This window comes from Podarcis raffonei, chromosome W, assembly GCF_027172205.1.
Source record: "Podarcis raffonei isolate rPodRaf1 chromosome W, rPodRaf1.pri, whole genome shotgun sequence".
Classification (NCBI taxonomy): domain Eukaryota; kingdom Metazoa; phylum Chordata; class Lepidosauria; order Squamata; family Lacertidae; genus Podarcis; species Podarcis raffonei.
The window spans coordinates 30,348,667-30,360,126 of NC_070620.1; the positions used below are offsets into that span (position 1 = coordinate 30,348,667).

Sequence of the window (11,460 nt, forward strand, 5' to 3'; positions counted from 1 at the left end):
GGTGAGTATGGGAGATGTATGGATGCGTATATGACTGAGTGCATGTTCCCTGTCTTGTCATGTTTGTTGATCAATAAAGCAATGTTATAGAGAAAATCCAGTATTGGTTGTCTGGGGTTTACTTTTGCCTTCCTAGAGTGTAATGGGTCTCATCTATGCTAAACATGTAAACAGATTAAAAGGACCTAATTGGTCATAACAGGTTTGGGACTGGCTTTTGAAAGGTGCCTGTTTGTGAATTTGTTTTGTGTGTGTAGATCAGTGCACGCTGACCAACGTGCAGTCTTCGCAGTAAGCCTCTATTCTGATGGCCTGAGTAATCACGACAACCAGTAGATTCTTATCTGCTGCAGCCTTCATCCACCCTCACAGCCATTGTAGCATACCATTATCATCCGCCTGTTCTGCCGTTGAGGACTTATTGGATCATTCTTTGTCTAGCTCCTTTCCTTTGACCTTACCGCCTTGGGTACAGCACACTAAACCGCTGTAAGGCCACTGAGGTTACTTCACAAGTTGGACACAAGAGAGAGCATGAGGGAAATAGCTGAAGGGAACTCCTCTCTATTAAAAATCATCTCTGAGGCCAACACACATACAATTCAGAAAAAGCAGAACATATTGTGAAAACAATTTGTATTTCATTACTTTCGGTTTTATTTTCCTCAAAAAATGTAAATGTACTTTTAAATTTACATTTCAGCTATTACACTGAAGAAGCAGACAGTTGTACCAAAATGTTAATGCTGCTCGAACACTTTGCTGAATAGCATTTTTTGATCTCCTGTTCTATTTGAAGGAAACCAAGAATTAACTGTCAGAGTAGTAGTAGTAATAATGATTTGATCTATATACTGCCCTTTATCAAAAGATCTCAGGGCGATGTACATTAGAAACACATTCCAAAACATCAGTGATAATCATAACAACAGTCCTCTCCAGCCTGCAAACTTCTCCAACCAGATGCTGTCCAGATGTTTTGGACTACAACTCCCATCAGCCCCAGTCAGTGAAGGTTTTGCGCTCTCACATCAGTTTCAGCGTCATACAGCTGGCCAGGGCTGATGGGAATTGTAGTCCAAAACATCTGGAAGGCACCAGGTTAGATTACAGTCTCTCCTGCCAAAGCTCATCTTGCCAGACTGCTGGATGTCAATTTGTCGGGGAGGCTGCAATGTGAGGATGCACTTGGCCCATAAGTGGCAGCAGATCCAATGCAAAAGGAAATCTTCATCTTTTACACTTGCAGAAATCTGCACAAATCACTTCTATGAAATGCCTGCTATGTTCCCTGTTGCAACATTATGTACACAGCGCCTTCTTTTTAAATTATTATCTATAAATATTTTTATCATGTATACAAAAGAATAAAAATGTGAACTAAGAAATAAGTGGTGTCGCTCTCGCCAAATTAAATTTTAGGGCCAGAAAGAAATATGGCAGCAGGAACAACTTCAGCACTCACCCAGGCGTGCTGGCCCAATGAGGGCTGGACATGCTAACCTGAGACACCAGCAAGCCAAACTCTCATGGTGAGCTGTCTGCATGTGACGAGGCACATGTCAGGACACTCACCCCAGGGGCATGTGATTTAACTGTGGCCACAGCCAGGCCTGTTTCACCTCTAAAAGATAAGTTTCTCTACATGCCGTACAAATATACACTACACCCAACATTTACAGTGTGTGATTTCTTGAAGTTTACAGCACAGGAAGCAGGCTGCCTAACTCTCCATGATATAGAAAACAATCACTCAAAATGCATTATCTTTCAGGCAGATGACCTTGCAATCCAGGAAAAGGCTGTGGAGCAAAGTACACCAGCAGCCACAATAAAAGGTTCTGAGTATACGGGAGGGACTGTGGGGCTACTGCATTGTCCTCTGTCGCTTGGCATTAAGGGGGGCCTAGATTTCCAGCAATTCATCTGAGGCCTTCACTTTCATTGCTGGATCTTTTGGCCAGCTCTTGGACAGGTTTAGCCTGTGTAGGAAAGAATGGCTTTAGGGAAGAGGAATCCTGAGATACTGGCAAGGGCCATGCCTCACTGTTTCCTGGAGCAGGAGCACCAGCTGAGTATTGTCGTCCACCAGCTGAGGTATGTCGTCCAGGAGCTCCATGCAACTCAGATGCTGCACTCACCTGTCCTTGTTTGGCTCTGCTGGACTGCCATGGGCTTCAAGATCTTCTTAGCATCACTTGCATAGCAAGGAACATTGTATTTGGCACTGGAGGTCTTGATGATGGCACCTCTTTTCTGAGCATCTTGAATCAAAGCATTCCAATCTTCATTTTCCTACAATGGTTTTTATTTTATTTTAAGAAACAATAAATTATTAGGTCAGGAGACTGGGCAGGTGCGGTAGTGACGGTTTATAAACAAGAGTTGGGAAAATTCATGGATTCAAAGTTAATCCTGCTGCCTCAAAGTAGAGGCTGTTGTAGCTTGCTCCCAGTTCTCTTTTCTTCAAAGGCAGGGACAGGAACCTGGTGACCAAATCAGTCCCCCCCAGCATTCCCAGTCAGCCCACCACCCTTCAACTTGTCAATCCCACCTGCTCCCTCTAAGGAGATTCTTCTAACTTCTGTTGCACTGCAGGAGAGGGCGAGTGTGATTGTGTGGGTCTCTGGCTCCATCTGCTTTTGGAGTATGCCTCTCAACAGCATTCCACAAGGAAAAATGGAGGAGACCTTAGCTTGAAAAAGACTGGCTAAATTAATCTGAAATACTAAAGACCACTAATAATGGGTGTCTGTCGAAATTAGGACACAGAACTTCCTTTGGATTGCACTCACTGGTAAACAGTGGCTTCTGAACACACAACAGAGAATCCCTCCAATTCATTTGTACATAGGCTACAATTATCCTTCCCTCCCCACTGCAGCTATAGAACCACCAGTGACAGAGAAACAAGTATTGTTTAATGCAAGTCCACTAACAACTCTGCCACTTTACAGGAGCAACAGCAAACCATCATCACCAGGACTTCCAAATGGAGAAATCTGGATTGGAGGCCCTCTAGTGGCAAGGTCATTGCAGTACAAGACTGACAAAAGTGACCATAATAAGACTGAGTGCATACGTATGTGAGTGATTGTGATTTCACACAGAAAAGTGGCAGGATGGGAAAGAGGGTGCTGAAGTCTCCCCCACTCCACCTACTTTTCTCCCGACAGGGCTCACTCCCAGTCCAAGAGCCTGACTGGGAGAAAAGTGTCAGGATAGAGAAGAGTCTGATGGCGCAGAAGCAACTGGCATGGTAGAGAACCTGATCCCTTTCTCTGCTTGAAATAAACCCTCCCCACCACACAGTTTGGCATTTTAAAACACTGAGACGAGTGGAGAACTTCTGTGGCCCTCTATATGCTGCTTAACTACATCTCCCACCATCCCTTGACCATTGGCTATGCTGGCTGTGGCTGATGGGAGTTGTACAACATCTGTAGGGCTGTAGGATTCCCAGTCCCTGCCCTTACAGCCTCTCACGAACAACCTTGGTGGATCAGATCAAATGGTCCACCCCCTGAAGTGCCATGCTTGGTCTTGCATGAAAAATAGCAGTGGTGGGGAAGCTGTGTTGTTGGGTTCCAATTCCCACCAGCCCCAGCCAGCATAGCTAAAGGTCAGAAGACGGGAGTTGTAGTCCAGCAACACTGGGAGGCAGCAGAGCTTCCTTAGCTCTGGAATATAGTTGTCAGGGAACTGCCATCAGTGCCGGAGGGGGAGAGAGAGCTCCAGAGGGATCCCAGAGAGCGTCCCGGGATTGGGAGAGGCAGCCCATCTTCTGGGGAAGGGAATCAGCTCAGCTCCAGTGGAGAAGGGGGGCAGATGGGGGAATCTGAGAGGGAGTCACATGACTCCTTGCCGGGAACCAGCGGGGGGAGGAAGGGTCCTCCGCTGCCTACGCCCTCCTTGCGCAGAAGGCTTCCGCGCAGGGAGAGTAGGAGGAGACTGGGTGTGAAAGAACTATGTTGGAAGAAGTTTAAGAAACGCCCACTGACGGATTCTGCCAGCGATTGAGACAGCCACAGGTGAGTGGCTGTCCGGACAGGAAAGGTTCACTCAGGCAACCCAGCCAGGTGTTGGCGCCGGCTTACGCACGAGAAACCCCTAGAACCATTACAGCAATCCGTCAGTCCCTGACGTTGCTTGTGCGCAGCCCCGGAGAGGCAGCACGATGAGCCAAACGGAGCCGGCCGGAGGAACGGAGCAAGAAGCCTTGGTGCGAGGTCTGGTCGAGAGAAACCGAGACCTGGAGGCGCATGTAGCTACCCTGACGGCGCGGCTGGAGGAGAGACGGCCTCAGGATGCACAGGTCAGAGCCACGCCAATAGGGAGGAAGGTTCAGGGGCTGGTACACAAATTTGGTGGAAAGCCCCAAGACTACAATGCATTCCGAACGGAAATCCAGTACGCTTTAGAACTGCAGAAAGATGACTTTGCTGATGACGGGGAGAGGGTGGCTTACATTGTGGGACATCTGCAGGATGAGGCGCGTGAGTGGGTCAGGCCCCTAATGGCGACGCAGAATGATGCATTGAAAGATCTCAAGAAATTCTACCAGGCGATGGACGCGATGTACTCCAGCGAGGTTGAGCAAAGCGTGACACGCCGGGAGCTGATGGGGTGCAAGCAGGGGAGCCAGTCCGTCAGAAACTACTGGTCACGTTTTGCGATGTTAGTCCACAAGCTTGGGTGGGATCTGGGCTCTGAACCAATGCAAATGTTGTTTGAGGGGGTTTGTCCCCTGAAGTGAAAGACGAATTGTCCCGAGCGCCCCACCCGCGGTCGATGGATGAACTCACAAAGACTGTGCTTGCGATCGGTGTACGCCAGGAAGCGCGGGCTCATGAGAAGCGGGAGATAAGAGCGGGACGTTTCCATGACAACTGCATTCCTGAAATGCCGAGGGAGCCTTCCCAGGCGGCGGAGCCGATGGAAATTGATGCAGCGCGCGAAGTTTCAAACGCTGGCGAAGGTCGGAAGAGGGAGGGGAAGGACTGGAAAACTACCAAGAAGTGTTTCCTCTGTCAGCGACCGGGACATTTTGCAAAGGTCTGCCCTCAACGGAAGGCCTGGCAAGGCATGATAGGGGCTGCAGGCCACGATGAGAAGGGGGAGGAGGGGCAGGCGCAGGGAAAAGCCAACGCCTGGCTGCCAACCAGTAGGGCCAGCAGCCAGGCCAGCAACCAATAGAAGTGCCCCAGCCTGACCCTCCCAAGGCACCAATAGCCGTAGAGGTGGTGCTAGAACTCCCAAACGGGCACCCCGTCAAGGTGGAGGGACTGCTAGATTCTGGCAGCTCGTGTAATTTCTTCAGCAGAGACTTCGCTCTGGAGCACCAACTCCACCTGTTGCCACTAGATTTTCCCTTGCAGGTGAACACCATAGATGGCAGGGAACTCCTGGGAGGAGAAGTGACACACCAGACACCGCCAATGCGAATGAGGGTCGGCAGGCACACGGAAACCATTGCCTTTCATGTGGCCACATTGGCAGGACCCCCAATAATACTAGGAATGAGCTGGCTGGCAATGCATGACCCGGTGGTGTCATGGCATCAGCGGTCGGTCACCTTTGGGTCAGCTTACTGCTCAGAACACTGCCCGGGGCGGGGGGAGGAAGGATGGAGCGTACCGGCGGCTGAGCAATTTGTGGAGGAAATGGAGGCTTTACACCAGCAACTCAGGCTGAACTTAGAGCGGGCCAAGGAAGTTTACAAGAGGCAGGCGGACAGGGACCGTCGGGAGGGGGAGGCCATACGGGTGGGAGACCGGGTGTGGTTGTCATCCCAAGGGTTGCCCCTAAAGGGAGGGTGCAAGAAGTTGCAGCCTAGGCGGCTAGGGCCTTTTGAGGTCATGCAGCAGGTGAACCCAGTGGCATTTAAACTCAAGTTGCCTGACAGCATGAAGATACATCCGGTGTTCCACAGGTCCCTACTTTCACCGTACAGGGAGGGGCGGGAATTCCCGGGACGGGAGGGAGGGGTTACCACCCACCCCTGAGTCGAGGAGAGGGAACACTGTAACGAAGCCACGGAAATACTCGATTCAAGGTGGCGAGGTCGCCAGGTAGAGTACTTGGTAGCCTGGGAGGGGGAACCCAGGTCGGAAAACACGTGGGTCCCTGCTGAATCAATCACTGCAGAGTAGCTGGTGGAAGAATTCCACAGTTTGTTCCCGGATAAGCCCAAACCATTAGCTAGATTTTGGGAGGAAGAATTTGGACCCACAGACGACGAAGGGGACTTTGTGGGTTTTCCTGCCTCCGAAGAGGAGGGAGAGGAGGTGTCCGAGGGAGAAGAATCAGACTGGGAAGTTCAACCAGCGGGTAGAGATCCCAGCGGATGGGAGGCTGGTTTTGAATCCTCAGAAGAGGATGACGGCTCCTTTAGTGGATTCCCCGCATCATCGCCAAGGAGAGAGAGGAGGTTGTGTCGGAAAATCGCGCCGGGGGTGGGAGGGGTCCTGGGGAGGAGGTGGATGTCAGGGAACTGCCATCAGTGCCGGAGGGAGAGAGAGAGCTCCAGAGGGATCCCAGAGAGCGTCCCGGGATTGGGAGAGGCAGCCCATCTTCTGGGGAAGGGAATCAGCTCAGCTCCAGTGGAGAAGGGGGGCAGACTGAGAGGGAGCCACATGACTCCTTGCCGGGAACCAGCGGGGGGAGGAAGGGTCCTCCGCTGCCTACGCCCTCCTTGCGCAGAAGGCTTCCGCGCAGGGAGAGTAGGAGGAGACTGGGTGTGAAAGAACTTCTATGTTGGAAGAAGTTTAAGAAACGCCCACTGACGGATTCTCCCAGCGATTGAGACAGCCACGGGTGAGTGGCTGTCCGGACAGGAAAGGTTCACTCAGGCAACCCAGCCAGGTGTGGGCACCGGCTTACGCACGAGCAACCCCTAGAACCATTACAATAGTATTGCCAGTTTAAGCTCAATTGTGGAAAGACCTAAAGTAACCTAATTGTTTTATAATTTATGAAACCTGAGTTTCAGGTTCCTCTGGGCACCCACAAGCGACAGGGCCTTCTCAGTGGTGGCTCCCTCTTTGTGGAATGCCCTCCCTGGGGAGCTATGCCTTTCTCCCTCATCATTGCCTTTCAGGAGGCATTTGAAAACATGTTTGTTTAGCCAGGCACTTTTGGTGGTTGAAGAACACTGTTCCTAGCAATGCTGAGATCACTGGATGAGAGAAAGGTCCCCCCCCCCCCGATTTTTAATCGTAGCTGTTTTTAGAATGCTTTAACATTTATTCTGTGTGTGGCATGTTTACCACACTGGGCTCATTTGGGCAGAACATAAATTCAATAAATAAGCAAATGCTGCCCAATATTTTCCCTAACACTGCTGATTCAAAATACATAATTACTTACGACACCTTTTGGCCAGCCTGATGCTTTCCAGATGTTTTGAACTACCACTCCCACTTGCCACAGCCAGCAGAGCCAACGTGTGCCCTCTTTTGCAAGTGTGGGCAGAGGGCCCAATCTATACAGGGTACTGTGCTCAGAAAATCCTGTGGGCACCCCTGAATCCTGTTATGCTCTCCTTCCAAACAACCCTATGAAGTAGGCTTGATTTATAGCTTTTGGAGGTGATATGGGGAGTTTGTGTGTGTGTATAAATCCAGGTGTCTTTGGGCCAAGCCCAGGACATCACCATTAACCCTCCACAAAGGTGTTTATTTCTTCTTCCACGTACCATGAGCGTTTGCAGGTGTCCAAGGATGAAGAGACTGTACTTGGCTCGGGTGATGGTGATATTCAATTGCTGCAGACTCTTCAGAAACCTAGTGTCAGGGAGAGGAAGACGGGAGAAGAGTTAAGAACAGAAACCAGCACTTATAGAGAGCCTAAAGAGATCATTAGCAGCCTGTCGTCTGACAGCGAGTCAGAGGCAGGGGGGGAGGAGGATGAGCCTGGAACAAGTCATTCTGTACACAGAGGAAGTCAGGGGCGGGGTTTCCGCAGACTTGCATGCTGGGTAAAAAAGAAGGGGGGGAGCAGACGCGGCAACTGTGCCAAAGGGGTCGGACGTTAATTGAAACACTGGAGATGTACTTTTGAACTTTGTCATTAAATCAAATAGATTGGAACTGGCCGTGAGCCGTTTTATCTATGCCGGCTCGACAGCATAAAGCCTCTGACACCTAGAGACGGGGAAAAACCCTGTATGTAAGGCTGGCTCAGGATGGGCAGCTATGTCCACAGTGCCCTACTAGCTACCACTGTGGGGTTCAACTAAATCCCTGTTTAAATTTCAAAGGCATTAAAAAAGTTTCAGGCATTCCCACCAAGGAGGAATAAATCTTAAAATCAGTCCATGCTCTGCTTTTGCAATTTCAGCTGCTCCCTACCCGCCACCATGTGGCTTCCGAGCGCAGACACCCCCACCACCATAAAAAAACCCACATGTGGAAAGGAAGTGGGCTGGTGGTGGAAACCAGCTTCATTCCATGTCAGGACCTTCAGCTGCCTATCCAGCACAACCTGTTGGTGGAGTAATACTATTTGTTGTGATTCAGGTGACTTGAAAAACAGAAATGGATCGTTAGCACAACAGTGAATTTTTTTCTCCTTCTAACCCCCCCCCCAACTTTTAAATAAAATAATAAAAAGAAGTCCAACCCTGCTTGCCTGATTTCAGCCCCTTGTGAGTTATTCCTGACCTGCTCTCGACTCCCACCTTGACACTTGAACAGCAGTTCTTCTGGGGCGCATCTAAAAGCACTGGACCCATCGAAGCCAGGAGCCCTCTGATAGGGGCTCCCCATTTTGTGACCCATCTGAAGCTACAGAAGAGGAGAGGCAAGAGGGTGTCTGCACTCTGCCCTCCATTCTGCCCCAAAGCCCAATGCTTCCTTCTGGCCTTGCCAACCCCTCAACTTCCCTGTTCGCCCACCTCCCAGATATATAGTTCAGTTGTAAGCTGACAAAGTGCCCCTCACCTTCAACACACACTGCACCTCCACTTACAATATGAACTTCTGGCTTCAAGATCTGGCTTTTATTGTGTGCTACCCTAGACTGCCGTTAGGTTCCTTCCAGGCAGTCTGACAGAAGGGCACATACACACAGTTTTTGGGTTGTGGGACAGGCAGGCACTTTCACATCCTGCTATTTTTTTCTGGAAGAGCCAGAAGAGTTGCTACCACTGGTTAGAGGCCCCCTCTTCTCCCCCCCCCCCAGCTAGACACAGTGGAAGCCCCCTCCCAGATTCGCCAACATAAGGAATTGTAAATTCATTGGGATAAGGGAGGTGAAATGAGGAAGCTAACACAGCCTTGGCCCTGCCAGAGTGCCACACTTTGGGAACTCCTCTCATAAGATCCCTTATGGGCATCACAGGTGGTCAAGAGTGGAGTACAAGACCACCATAGGGGCTCCAACACCCCTTGTTCCAACCTTGAATTGTGGACAGTGGCCTACATACTTGACCACCCCAAGGATCACATCTTAAGTGTCAGAATTGCCAAGTTGAGGCACCTCAGTTGTCACCTCGCACTATGACAGCAAAGTCTTACCCAACTGATCCTTGCATGCTGTTCACTCGAACACAGGACACAATGATACAGTCCTTCTCACGGCCCTGGAACCCATCCACGAGGTCAACTTCCCCGACTCTGTAGAGAAAAGGAATGTCGTATGGTGCCATCCTAAATACACTTCTCTCTTTACCACCACCACTCATCCCCAAAAGAGAGGTGAAACTGATTGAGAAGGAAACAAACCACACTTTTATGAAGTTAAAGAAAACTCCACACTTCTTGTCTGAAATAGAAAACTGTAAACAGTGAGAGAGCAAGCGAGGGAGCACATGGTAGATTGGAGAGATTACTTGAGTCAGTAGGTGGGCTGTTGCGCCTCACTTTTCTCATATGTAAAATGGGAATATAACCTGTATTGGCAACCATTGGGCTAGAGTTCTGTGAAGATTGCCAAAGGAGGGAGTCAGGCTGTGCCCTGGCCAAAGGCCTGGTGGAACAGCTCTGTCTTGCAGGCCCTGCGGAAAGATGTCAAGTCCCGCAGGGCCCTAGTCTCTTGTGACAGAGCGTTCCACCAGATCGGAGCCACAGCTGAAAAAGCCCTGGCTCTAGTTGAGGCCAGCCTAACCTCTCTGTGGCCTGGGACCTCCAAGATGTTTTTGTTTGAAGACCGTAAGTTCCTCTGTGGGACATACCAGGAGAGACGGTCCCGTAGGTATGAGGGTCCTAGGCCGTATAGGGCTTTAAAGGTTAAAGCCAGCACCTTAAACCTGATCCTGTACTCCACCGGGAGCCAGTGCAGCTGGTATAGCACCGGGTGAATGTGATCTCGCAGCGAAGACCCCGTAAGGAGTCTCGCCGCGGCATTCTGCACCCACTGGAGTTTCTGGGTCAGTCTCAAGGGCAGCCCCACGTAGAGTGAGTTACAATAATCCAGTCTGGAGGTGACCGTCGCGTGGATCACAGTGGCTAGGTCAGGGCGAGAGAGGTAAGGAGCCAACTGCTTAGCTTGGCGGAGATGAAAAAATGCTGCCTTTGTTATAGCTGCAATCTGCGCCTCCATGGAAAGGGAGGTGTCGAAGATTACACCCAAACTCTTAACGGACGGTGCTGGCACTAATTGCGCCCCCGTAAGAGATGGGAGTTGCCCCCCCCCCAATCCCATATCGTCCCGACCCAGCCACAGGACCTCTGTCTTCGAAAGATTTAACTTCAACCGACTCCCACATAACCATCCAGCCACAGCTTCCAAACATCTGATCAGTGTGTCTGGGGCCGAGTCAGGATGGCCATCCATCAACAGATAGAGTTGGGTGTCATCAGCATACTGATGGCAGCCCAGCCCAAAACTCCGGACAAGCTGGGCGAGGGGGGCGCATAAAGATGTTGAAAAGCATCGGGGAGAGTATCGCACCCTGAGGCACTCCACACAGCAAGGAGTGGCGCGATGACAATTCCCACCCCAAGCGCCACCTTCTGTCCCCGACCAGAGAGAAACGAGCGCAGCCACTGAAGGACTGTGCCCTGGATCCCCACGTCGGCGAGGCGGTGGTCCAGGAGTTTGTGATCGACCATGTCGAAGGCTGCTGACAGGTCTAGAAGAATCAGCAGCCCCGACCCGCCTCGATCCAGCTGCCTGCGGAGAGCATCTGTTAGGGCGACCAGAGCAGTCTCGGTCCCATGACCAGCGTGGAAGCCAGACTGGAATGGATCCAAAGCCGATGTTTCATCCAGAAACCCACCAAGCTGTTCAGCAACCGCTCTCTCAATCACCTTACCCAGGAATGGAAGATTCGAAACCGGGCGGTAATTGGATAGATCTAAGGGATCTAATGAAGTTTTCTTTAAGAGCGGACGCACCACTGCCTCCTTCAGTTCCCCTGGGAATGTCTCCGTGCCAAGGGACAAATTGATGATACCCCCCAGGGGGGCCCGCACCTCGTCTGGACACGCTCTAATCAGCCAAGACGGGCACGGGTCG

General features: G+C 50.8%; 1 protein-coding gene across 1 annotated transcript; it reads right to left on the reverse strand.

The window, feature by feature from the left end:
- Positions 1–2,101: 2,101 nt before the first annotated feature.
- On the reverse strand, positions 2,102–9,834 carry LOC128406124 (probable helicase senataxin). The gene is made up of 3 exons (XM_053373147.1): positions 9,519–9,834; positions 7,697–7,784; positions 2,102–2,295 (listed from the first exon to the last, which is right to left on the reverse strand). Exons 1-3 carry the CDS (start codon positions 9,683–9,685, stop codon positions 2,125–2,127), a joined length of 426 nt encoding a protein of 141 aa, XP_053229122.1. The 5' UTR covers positions 9,686–9,834; the 3' UTR covers positions 2,102–2,124.
- Positions 9,835–11,460: the final 1,626 nt, after the last annotated feature.

Coding starts and splice junctions, on each gene's coding strand:
- LOC128406124 (XM_053373147.1), bottom strand. CDS start 9,685: ATGAGTGGTGGTGGTAAAGAGAGAAGTGTATTTAGGATGGCACCATAC. Junction 7,785..9,518: donor AGCATGCAAGGATCAGTTGG/GTAAGACTTTGC, acceptor CCCTGACACTAG/GTTTCTGAAGAGTCTGCAGC. Junction 2,296..7,696: donor GACACCTGCAAACGCTCATG/GTACGTGGAAGA, acceptor AAACCATTGTAG/GAAAATGAAGATTGGAATGC.